The sequence below is a fragment of the Amphiura filiformis genome, chromosome 16, assembly GCF_039555335.1.
Source record: "Amphiura filiformis chromosome 16, Afil_fr2py, whole genome shotgun sequence".
Classification (NCBI taxonomy): domain Eukaryota; kingdom Metazoa; phylum Echinodermata; class Ophiuroidea; order Amphilepidida; family Amphiuridae; genus Amphiura; species Amphiura filiformis.
Window position 1 is genome coordinate 54675254 of NC_092643.1, and position 13003 is coordinate 54688256.

At 37.0% G+C, this 13003-nt stretch overlaps 1 protein-coding gene across 1 annotated transcript in view; it reads right to left on the bottom strand.

The window, feature by feature from the left end:
• Positions 1-10951, bottom strand: part of LOC140136209 (bactericidal permeability-increasing protein-like) — a 34374-nt gene extending 23423 nt beyond the window's left edge. Inside the window, exons 1-4 of the mRNA XM_072157928.1 lie at positions 10787-10951; positions 7334-7445; positions 6674-6808; positions 5836-5909 (exon numbers count right to left, since the gene is read on the bottom strand). Of these exons, the coding sequence (XP_072014029.1) occupies positions 5836-5909; positions 6674-6808; positions 7334-7445; positions 10787-10907 (442 nt within the window). The 5' untranslated portion in view covers positions 10908-10951. The remainder of the gene's footprint in view (positions 1-5835; positions 5910-6673; positions 6809-7333; positions 7446-10786) is intronic.
• Positions 10952-13003: the final 2052 nt, after the last annotated feature.

The window sequence follows — 13003 nt, forward strand, 5'->3', positions numbered from 1 at the left end:
CATTTGAAATACACTTGCAATGTACAAATTTTTGAACATGGGAGGAGATTAAAATATGGCTCTTAAAAGTGGTACGTACTCAGAAAGTTTAAATGACCCCCCGGGGGTCAAATGTTATAAACTTATGGTACAAAAACTTTCTGGTTGTCCAATGAACTCACACTGCTTCTTTGTGTACAGTAAGATTGTAAGGGACCATTCAAACTTTCTGAGTGCGTACCACTTTTAAGAGCCATATTTTTAAAGCTCCTCCCACTTTCAAAACTGGTAAATTACAACATGGTAGGTATAATATCTACCATGATTACAAGTGCATTTCAGTTCTGATGAACACTTATTGGTATTAAGGTTCAGTAAACATCACCTTAAACCTCAATAAATTTGATAATAACAGAATGATGTTGCTCAAATTCAGAAATTTTACCCCCACAAAAATCCAATTCAGTCTCCTTAAAACCGCAATTTTAGGATAATTCACTACATTATGAGCGCCATAATGTAAACTAATGGAATTTGGAAAGCACATTTTCTGTCAAAAATTATGTTACACCATCTCCCGACACACCCCGATTAATATTTAGCCCGTGCGGTTTATGCAGACCCCTTCCAGACCAGTCTTGGAATTTTGCAAACAAATATTCCATTCTAAATATCAAGTCTGTATATACAAAAGGTCTAGTACCAGAAAGGCTAATTACCACGTCTAATAATCATATAGTCTAATGTCCATTTAGTATAATATTGTTTGGTCCATTAACCAGTATGTCTACTGACCATATAGACTAATAACCATTTGGTCTAATATTTTTGTTTTTTTTTATATGTGGGGCTTATGTTATCATCCAAATGGTTGACTGGTTGTTTGTTTCTTTGTTTCTTTGTTTGGCTGTCCGGGCGGAAGCAAATTCATTAATCCACTGTGCAGCTTAAACGTAATAACCTATCAACTTCAAACTTGGTTTGGTGATTGGTCATGGTAGCTTGATGTGCTGTATAGTTTTCTGTCATGTTATTGGCATATTTATGAATATTAATGAGCTTATTTGCATATTTTGCCTACATTTTGCAGCTACATTTTCATTAATTCACTCTGCAGCTTAAACGCAATAACCGATCAACTTCAAACTTGATTTGGTGTTTGGATATGGTGGCCTGGTGTGCTGTATAGTTTGTGTCATGTTATTTGTATATCAATGAATATTAATTAGCTTATTTGCATATTTTGCCTATATTTTCATTCATCCACTCTACAGCTTAAACGCAATAACCGATAAATTTCAAACTTGGTTTGGTGATTGGATATGGTGGCCTGATAAGCTGTATAGTTTTGTGATATTTATGAATATTGATGAGCTAATTTGCATATTTTGCTTACATTTTCATCAATCCACTCTACAGCTTAAACACAACAACCGATCATCTTCTAACTTGGTCTTGTGATACATGTAGTATATGGTGGCCTGATGTGCTGGATAGTTTTGTGTCATGTTATTTGCATATATTTTATTGATATTAATGAGCTTATTAACATATTGCATATTATTTGTTGTTTACACACCTTTGGGTGGGGCCACCTTAATTATGAACCGCGTAAATTCTAGTATTATTAACAATCTGGCCTAATTACCTTTGATTTAATAACCGTTTGGTCTATTAACCGTATGGTCTAATAACCAGTTATAATCTAATACTATGTCGTGTATTTGCCAATTCATCAAAAATAAATCTGGTTACGGGCTGTAAATATATGTAAATGAGACGGGCACGTGTATAAACATACTACATTCATCAAATATAGTGTAACCAAAAAATTAAGAAGAAGACATATGCGGCCTGCATGTATTGAAAGTGACATTTTGCCGGGCTATTTGTTCTTCTTTTCCGGTCTTTACAAGGTATATAAATAATATAACCGGTATAGGCTCATCATGCATCACCAGGGCCCACAGGCATGGGACATGGGCCAGTATGAGTTATCTGTCACTCCAAACTTTAAAACGAAATAGGTTTCTATGGGGTTGACCCATAATTTTCATGTCAAAAAGCGGAGGGGCCTTTGAGGTCTGTAAAGGGGTAGCCCCGAAAATTTTTCGCGATTTGCATAAGCCCCCCCACAAGTGTTTGTGAACGGTCCCTAGACTATTGGGTTTTGGTCTAAATGGTAAATAGGACCAAATGGTTATTGTACCAAATGGTAATGGGACCAAGTGGATGAGTAGTAAAATCTAAAAAATTCTCACGCATCATCAAATTTAAGTTAGGGATTCATTCATGAAAACCACGCTTATACCAGAACATTTTGTGATACTATACTATTTCTTCATCATATACCATTATTTCTCCAACTGAAATCCCTACGCAGATCAGCCGGTCCTAAACGCTGGGCCATATCGCCGTTGTTTAGTCTCAAACAATCAAGCGCGCCGTTAGGTAGCGCCATGTATGTAGGCATATATGAATGTAAATTATTGACCAAATACAGCCAAAAATGGGATATTTGGACATTAAAAAGTCACTTCTAGGTAAAAACTTGCACTCAGTTGTTATTAATAATCTACATACTGATGTTATATAATATTTTCTTTCTGATTAATACAGATTGTACATAGTATTAGACAATATTAATATGCTCATTTTGATTTTGTTGATTTACGAACTAATGCAAAATGCAATATTTTAAAGACCCCTCATAATAAATTGGAAAAAGATCCCACAATAGAAAAAGCATTTTCCTATAGTGAAAGGATGGGAAATGTTTATCTAAAAAGGTCCTATCAAACTCAGCCTGAATAAAGGCAATAATTAAGTTAGAAATTAGGTAAAATTTGCATTTTTTCTCATTTTCGACATTTTGAAAATATGGCTATATTGAGTTTATGAAAAATCCACCTTAATGAAATTGCTGGCTTCTGCAAATTTGTGAGGAGATTCACCAATATATGTATTTTCAATGCCAATTTGTTTGGGACCTGTTGAATCATGGAGTTTCTTACAATATTTCCTTGAAATGCGATGAAAAACTGCTTTTTAAAACATATTTTAGGTGATCTTGGAGCGATTTTTATTTGTTGTTCATATTTTTTAACGGGGGGCTGCAGAGAATTTTTTAGTGTCATGATTGAAAAGTGTTATCAAAACCTATCAATGTCCCAAAATATTATTGATGGCGGCCGACCTTCATCTTTCACGTCTGCAGGAAATTAGAAAATATGCCACTTAAACACAATCCTTTTAAGCGAAACTTGTCTTTTTTGCCATAAATTCCCCTTAAAAAATACACATTTTTTCAAAAACTTGGTACTTTTAAAAAGCCAGAACTTCTTTAGAAGTTGAGACCCCAATTTTTTGAAACTATATATCTGTCAGCAAGGGTTCACTCTAGCTATGTCACCATACAATTACAAAATATCAACTTCTTCTTTACAGTTACACCCCTTCAATGTTGGGGTAAAATGACATTTACAATTGTTGCCCAAAAATTTGTTTTTTCTACTTAAAATTAAAGGATCTTTTAAAAGAGTGACAAGCTCTTTCTTCATTTGCAAGGACTACCAAAGCATGCCCCTATCTGAAGAAAAAAATAAAAAAAATATATCACATCTTATATATTTGTGGCATTCGACCAAACTTTGCCCTTTTTTTCAAAAATGAAATTGTAAATTTTGGTCATTTTCGACTAATATTTGTTTTGTCCGTTACCATGCCAACAGGTCAAATGCAACTTTTTAAATGTCATTTTTAAAATGTCCCCCCTAAACCCTTTCCATGCTAAAAGAATCAAGGATTTCTATTTTTTTGAGTTTGTCCACATATTTAAAATTTTGCTTGACGGTAACAGACCCCTAGTCTTAAGACGGTCTATTCCTGACTTTAACATATCAATCCATGCATGCTTTACCTGAAATTACGAGTCTGAAGTCTTATATCGAAGTGTCAGTGGACCCGTGTAATATTTTAAATTTTGCAAATTCAATTCGGGCCTTCTTTGTTTATTGTTTAAGGCAATAATAATGTAATAATGATGCACCAAAAAACAATTTTCCATTTTTAAAACTAAATTTTTACAAAAGGCCTAATAATGTAAATACAGTACCCATGCAAATGGCTTCAATTGGACCTTCATTTTGAAAAATGGACAAGTCTGTCTTTTTGCTTCTGCTTTGGACATCCACGTGTTATGTTTAGATCAATTGTTTATATTATACAATAATGGTGATAACTTTTTAATTTCTTCAATTAGGCTTTCGTTTCACCAATTTGCGGCTTTTAAAAACTAAAATAGTATCCAATATTAGTGCTAAAATTGATCCACAAATGGCTACAATTAGGCCTTCATTGTCCAAAGGTTTCTCACCTCTATTGCCCCCCCCCGGACGCTGGTTGCCCTGATATGTAAGATTTGTAGCCCTTTTTGTACTTTTTAGCCCATTTTTGACCATTTTCGTAAAAGTTTTCCCCTTAAAAGTTGTCTTTCCCCCACTTTGTCCACCCTGCTTGCTACGCCACTGCCTCTGAGGGGCCTCAAACCCTCTCAAACACCCTCTCTTCCCCCACTTTTCTGATAGGGTCGACGTCCCTGCTGGTGCCACATGGGACGGATTCCCCGGTCATTTGTCGGACGTTGAACGATCGGATATAAGACGCCTGCAGGATTATTAGCGGCCACAACGCATAGAGAGACGAACGAGAATCGGACCCCCAAATCCGGTCATTTGTCGGACGTTGAACGATCGTATATAAGACGCTTGCAGGATTATAAGCGGCCACAACGCATAGAGAGACGAACGAGAATCGGACCCCCAAATCCGGTCATTTGTCGGACGTTGAACGATCGTATATAAGACGCCTGCAGGATTATTAGCGGCCACAACGCATAGAGAGACGAACGGGAATCGGACCACAAATCCCACCGAATCTCCTGCCGGACTGGTGATTTTTCCAACGGATAAAATATTTTTGTATACGGTGATGTTCGTTCAGTTCGTTAACCCAGTCCGTCGTAGTGTGACAGACCTATAAAGAATAAACAGACTTGACGAACAACACAACGAATGCATTCACGTACCGTTTCGTCTAGGCAGTAATTTTATATCAACAATATGACAGAATGATCAGCTTCTTAAATGTTTGACGATGTACCTCATGAATCAGTTGTTGATCACCAACGAATTATAAAAATAGTCTAGGAGCAAGGGGTTTTGAAAAATGATTGAGTTCAACACCCATGTCAACCAATCTTTGATACCATGAGGTGTTAGGATAGACACCAAAAATGGTGGCAAATTGTTTATGTAGCTGATTAAATTCAGAAAAAGAATAGTTTTGCCTATCTACTGAGTTCACTTAATGCAAACAAGCTAGGTCAAATGCCATTGAGTGACCATAGGATATAACAAGTAAAAGTAATTCAGAAGGTAAGTTCTATACCGTTTCTTGATTCTCATATCAAGATGAGCAATTTGCCACCATTTTTGCCCAAATCGGAGTAAGTTGAAATTTGGACTCGGTAACGATAGGTCGTAAATAGCATACACTATACATTTTTTTAATCCTTGTCATCAGACGAGTAATTTGATATATCTTTCAACAAGATCGATGCATTTTCAATTTTTTGCCCCTGTGTATGACCTTTTGTGACCTCTAGCGAAAAACGGACCCTACAACTTGAGCCCACTACCTCACTAGCAGTACGTGAACCAGAGGGTCTATCTTAACACCTCGTGGTATTAAACATTGGTTGACATGGGTGTTGAACTCAATCCTTTACTAAGGCCCGTATGAGATTTAGCTCCTAGACTAAAAAGTTCATTCATTGAAAATGAGCATACTTCTTACCTATCCTGATGGCTAATCGTAGGGAAATACCGCTAGCGCTCATATCGAAAGTACCGTGGTCTTTGACTGGAATACTATAATTCATAATAATAATAATAATAATAATAATAATAATAATACCAGGCATTCTGCAAATTACCTAAACAATAGTTTGAGATCGTGTCAAAGGAATGCCTGAATTTGCGCAATGTGCATATTTATTGAAATAAATTGCTCTTGGGAGTGTGTTAACAACATTGTTTGCATTATTATCATTGTCTCTAATGTTTAAATGTACGTTTCTTTTTCTTCAAACAAAAATTATTTCATATTATACATTGAACAATAAAAACCACACACTGCCTTGTTGCAAATACACGTTGCAACTGAACAAAAATTGCACGAATAAAAAACAAACAGCAAAGCAAATCAAATGTACGAGATAAGACTTAAAAGTAAACGTTCGCCTAACGTTCTCCTTTGCCTTGAGGTAAATTTTAGGTACAAATAGAGAGAGCTCCCTCCTCTGAAAATCCCAGCAAGAATTAAGGGTACGTGCCCTTGTTTGCTGACGGGATTTTTGTGCCTTAGATTCCAGTTACAATGTATGTCAAGGCAGCCAATAGCGCCATTAGGCGAACGGTTACGGTATAATAGCACATAATTCGAAAGACGTCAAAATTCAACAAGATAAAAGAGATTAAAAGAGATAAACAACAGTGTAGCAAATAAACATTAAAATCCATCAAGCAACGCTACTTCATTGATAAAAAGACAGATGCAATGAAAAAAGACAGATATTGAAATCTAAAAGGCTCCTACCAATCATTAAAAGCAAATTACGTAATTTTCAACTTACAAAGCTATTTTCGCTTTGTATCTCCAATCTCCTGACAAAGATAATGACAAGCCATTTGCACTTAGTTCTACACCTCCAATCGTTGGGTTTGGCAATAGAGATGGTGACGGAATCCCTAAGCTTGTAAATCTCATGCTGTAAGGAATTCAAAAAGAAAGGAAGCGTCATATCAGTAAGAGATGTCTCTTACTACCAATGTCTAATATCTTTGTTGTCTTCTGTTGTTGGGAAATGCAGTTTAAAACTTGTGTCATTCATGCGACAAAAAACTGTTCTACGGGGGGACGGATCTTTCAAGTAGTTTGTTTTTGTATGTGTTTTTGCAAATGACCCCAACATCACCAAAATCTGTAAATATTTTGCAATTTAGGGAAATACCAACAAACATTTTGTTCCTAGTATTTTAGAAAATTGGGTCGACATTCAATTGTACAGGAAAAGATTATTTCCCAATGCTTGTCAAATTTGGGTCGGTCGGACCCGTAGAACATTGTTGTCCTTTTTCGTTGCTTTATGGTTATATATGCTAAAGAAATTTGAAAAGTAGCAAAGCAATTGAGAGTATGGAGTACAGGTTTGCAGACATGCTCCTGATATTGTGGGAATGGGTCCCATTTTAGGAGTTTTTTTTAAAGCGAGCATATTATAGACCTTACTTACTTGGAGACTGTATAGTCAACTTTTCCAACACCTATATGCGAGGTGCCACTCATATCAGGAATAGATAAAGATGATAGTTCTTTCTTCAGAATGTCGATTCCTACATCACGCACTAGAAATGTAGAAAAATTAGAATTGAAATTAAATATAAAAATCTGAAAAAAAGTTGTTTGTACTATTTACCCTTAAAGGACAAGTTTTAACGGCTCAAGAACAAAGATGGAATAAAAAAAGTGAGTAATACAGCTTCGGCTGAACTGAATCCATCAGGTACACAGCTAAAACGTTGGGAAATTAATACTACCGATCGTAAGTTTACCAACGACCTTGTTGGCTAAAGGGATAAACTTCGCGGTATCTGTTGACAAGATTCCTAATGACGAGTTTATAGTTGCTTGCGAGAAAGCCTGTAGGGCTATTCCGAAAGCTGAAGCTCAAAACCTACGTGCAGAAGTATCAGGAGTTCTGAAATCCGCCATAATCCCCCTCTAACATGACGAAAGGAAAGCGCTTAGGGACCTTCAAAAAAGACCAATCGCTCATAATAATGGGAGCCGACAAAGGGAGAAGTGCAGTGGTCATATAAAACAACACCTATCTAGATAAAGTTAAGATAAAGTGATACAAAAACGTATGAGAAGCTTAAAGGGGACCAAATGGCTCTTACAAAAGAATAATCGTGGGGATTCTGCCAAGACTGAAAGAGGAGACCAAGGTCATTGACAGCCAATACAAGCTGCTGTACCGAACGGAAGAGGCCACTCCACGCCTATATTGTACAACAAAGATTCACAAAGAAGGTAACCCAGTTCGCCCCATAGTAGACTACACTGGGTCAATAGCATACCACCATGTTGTCAATTCCCGCCAACTGGCGGAGGATCTAGCAGGGGTTATCATCGAATAAGGAGACATCTTTAATTCACACAATGTCGTGTCCTTATTTACTAACACTACGATTGACATAATGGAGTTACTGGAGTTTGTGCTAACTACGACATATTTTTCAAAGAAACTGTCTACAAACAGACGTTCGGTGCCGCCATGGGTAGCTCATGTAGTGCAATCATCGCCAACATATTTATGGAGTGACTCGAAACAAGAAGCTATTGCCACAGCACCCATGGAATGTAAGCATAAGATGTGCCCGGAAGATGTGGAAGAGATATGTTGACGATATCCTCGAAATCATCAAAAAAGGGACCACGCAGAAACTCACAGATCATCTTAATACAGTCGACCCCACTAAGACATCAGCTCACGCGCGAGGAGGAAGAAAACAGCCAGATACCGTTCCTTGACACCCTAACTATAAGGAAAAACGATGGATCTGTGAAACTGTTAATATACAGGAAAAAGATTCACACAGATCAATATCTGAACTTCGCGTCGCAACACCCACTCCATCAAAAACTGGTCAGAACTTTGCTTGACAGGATGGATAACATTGTCACCGAGAAAGAGGATAAGCCCCAGGGGTTTACAGCATTTTTCATTGCAAAATCTAAATTTGCTTTATTTTAACATATTCTTTTAAAAAGCGATTAGATTTTAATAGGTTTAAGAAATAAATGGTAATGCATTATCCTTTACACGTGGGAGCACGTGTGGCCGAGTGGATAAGGCGCCCGACTCATAATCCATAGGTTGCGAGTTCGAGCCCCGTTCGTGCCAACGTGTTGTGTCCTTGGGCAAGGCACTTTATCCTCATTGCCTACTGGGGGATGGGGTTGGGATGGATTGGATGTTTGTATAGTTATTTGTTCCAATGTTGCAATATTGGCGCTGATTAAGCTGCTGTCTGCAAATTGCATTGTGTCTGTTTTTGTGTTTAATATTCAATTCTAGCAATTTTACCTGCGGGTCACTATTAGAGTTTGAAATAAAACCTTCCTTTTTTTTAAATAATGGGTGAGGCGCAGCGAGTCAACAGACAAAGAAGACCACTAATATTATCAGTCTTGGTCATCCAAGTAATCATGCTAAGTAGCGTTACGGACCTAAATAATTATAAGTAGGGATGACCAATGAACCATCAACTTGATTAGAACACTCCCATAGACATGCAGGGAGCTCAACTGTGCACTGCTTGCACAGGCATTTCTAAATTGAGCTCATTCTTTTATTTTTCATACTTTTTCTGTAAAAATTGGAGATGTTAATGCCAATTATGTTTTGTAACTATCCTGCAAATTACAGCATCATAACTTATTTGGTTTTTCTGTAAGTGTGAGTCAAAATTGGTCCATCGCCACAGTGCGCTTAATTGCCAGTGGCCCAGTGCAGCACTGCTCAGAATGGCACAAAATATTCAGATGAAAAAGATCAGGTGAACACCTTGACCTACTGAGCTGTAATTTGGCAGAGTTGTTGTTATTACCTCTATCATACCCTCTGTAAAAAGGAAAAAAACGGACAAGTAGATCTCGAGTTAAAAATTAAATCACCAGCTTCCCTTTGAATTTCCAAACACCTTTCGAATCATGTTAAATAGACACCTTTCTGAACATAAATGTGAAGTTTCATGCTCATTTGTTGTATTATTCACCTGATCTCAACCCTAAACATTTTCTTATATTTATACCATCTGCACTGACTTGCTGCTATACACGCACAGGAGCTGTACTTTTAAAATACGCGCCTAATCAATAATGAGTCTTTCACTCCATTGTTAAAGTACTGTGCTCTCTGTAGCATATGGAGTGACCAGGCCCTGGATGTGATGGTTTTGTAGCACATGACAGTATTCATTCAAGCCTATCAAGGTCTGTTATTAGCCACTTGCTGAATGGCTGGGCATTATCAGCTATCAAAGAGATACCTTATGCTGCTGCCAATCACAATAGAGGTTAAACATTTTGTTAAAACCCCAGAAGTGATATCAGGACAAAGCTGTGCATGTTGGTACTTGATTGTTTGGATTCCTATGTTGAAAATCCTTGTAGTACATTAGTATTTTTCTTATGTGTAGTGTATATTGTTGTGGAAAAAAAGTTCACCTGGACTTTTGATTTTGTGCCACTTTGGCCATTATGGATGATTTTTGGCAAATGTTTTCTAAAAGCATGATTTCAGTGCCTCGGTTTGAAGAAATACTTAATGCTATTGACTAGTAAAGTGCCATTTCATAAGAAACCCTTTGATACTTTCACAATATGCTTGTTTCATGTTTGCATATATATTAAAATAAAGAAATATAAAAGGTAAATATATGCTTATACCAATTTTGCTCACATTGCTATATTTAGACTTTGTCAATTTATTTCGTTCCAATGACCGGTCAGAATGGGAAACTTTGAAAATTCATAATTCGAAAAGTTTTTGACCGATTTTGACCATTTAACCACCAAAATACTTTTGTTGATGAGTTCTTTCCAGAAAACAATCTTTTGTAGCAAAAGGGGCAACATGAAATTATGATGGTCATCCCTATTATAAGTGTATTATACTTACAGTAATCAACACCTTTCTGCGTCAATCGAGCTTTGAATCCAGGATTACCACAAAGGACAAGATGATTGCTGAGACATAAGATCACTCCCAAGGCCAATACACTGCAGATAAACGACTGCATTGTTGTTCGTGGAATCGAAGGAATCTGATAATCTGATAATCTGATCGACCCAAACGAAATCTGGTAGACCCACAAACGTCAAACAAATGACGTTAACGTTGTATCCGTTGTCTCCTGCGTTGTCACTTAACAAACTACAGCCCTGTTGTGAAATTGTTGTTATACCTGGCTTTATTTTATACCATGGGCATGGACCTGGTTGGTTTCGATCGCGAAAGCAGACTACAAAAAATAAAAAGTTCTATTGTAACTGTGCATTGAACAGGAAATAAAATATATCATCATACTGTGTATTGCGAAATATTGTGTTTATGCGGAAGTATGATTTCAAAATGGGAAATTACCGAAGGTAATAAAGTACAACATTAACCCTAACACTGAACACTGCTTTTTGCTATCGGAAGATAAAGAAGAAACAAAAAAGGAGAGAAGATGAACAAAAAGTCACTTGACACCCCTGGAATTCGAACCGGACCCCTCGCATGCCAAGCACACGATCACCTACCGGTAGTTACAGGAGTTTCGCTGCCTGGGGAAGCGATTCCGTGAGCTCAAACTCAATAATGTTATATATTTGTCGCTGGATGGCGTCTGGATTAATTTAGTTTTCATCATGAGCATTCTATATGCTTGTAGACGAGGTTTTACGGTATTGTAGAATCTATGGGTGTTAGGGTTAATGAAGTGAAATAAGTATGGAGTGACATTTTTTCCTATTCCATAGATCTTTTGTGTAGTTTACCGGCACAAAAGTCTAAGATACCTTGAATGGGGATTTCCATGCAACAGCGGATTTTCCCAAATTCATCATACTCACAGAAAATGCACTTTGGTTACACTTCAATTCTTTATTTGAAGCGAAGTATTTATTCGGGGGGGGGGTTCCGCCATAGCAGTGTAACCCTGCATTTACACTTAATTTAGGTGTAATTTGTCTTGGGTCCAATCTCGGCTGTGGAAAGTTTGCTCTATCTTTATAAATATAATGATTTTTTTTTTTTTTTTTAGGTTTTTTTTGCGTCTCATATTTGAAATAACCAATGTTTAATTGCAAAATTTCGAAACCATAAACCAAAACTGGGTGCTTTGCTGTATGAGATTGGACTACGAGAATACATTTTGTCAAGTTGACAGAAAAAGATATAAGGCTGTTTATTCAAGTATTTAGGGAGATATCTGGCGAATGACTCATTTTCAGTCCAGATTGGCATCCAACATATTCAAATTGGTTAAATTTTAACGAAAAACATTCTTTGAAAGATTTATTGGTTGGTTAACTTTTTTAATTTGTACCCAGCAACTTCATTTCTTTTGTCCATTATAAACTACAATGCAGCACATTCGTGTTTAATGTGTATTGCTTCATTGGAACAGTCCAAAAATGGGTCTATTGGAATAATCCCAATTATCTCTTTAATTATTAAGTAAAGTACGCAGTCAATTACGCAGTTTCTGCGCGTCGTATTGTCAAAAAGAATTAACACACTGCTAGGCGCACACAAATGCATGACCGTCTTAATACGCGACGCACGATAAGCTTACGCAAAATATGCGTACCTTACTTCGTACTTCAAATTGTATGTCAAAAATATATAATGTTCGTCATGTCGAAAATGAGGTTTGCTATGTCGATAATAGTGTTTGATATGTCGAATATGAAACAAGGTTAGATGGGGTTAAGGTTATGAATCTTTGACATAACGGGCGGACACCAGGGCCGGATGTATCTTTTTGGGGGCCATAAGGATATAATTTGGAGGGTCCAAACTCATCGTGAGGAAGGCAAGTGCAGTGAAGTGACCAAGGTTTGGTTTAGGTATAAGATCGATAGTGTCGGCAGGAGCATTACAAGAGGAAGACGAGCATAGATTTTATTATATACCTCATATATAGATTCCTGTCATCTGATTGGTTAAAAGTGCAGTCATTGAATTAGCTATGCCCTCCTTTTTAAGAATTTCGTAAAAACTGAACTATTCCCAGGGCAATAGTCTTTTAAAAAGACTATTCCCCGGGCATAGTCATTTTCACATCGCGCGGTGTGCGTCCCAATCAAACTCTACGCGCGCGATGGCGTGTTTGCATTACACACGCGG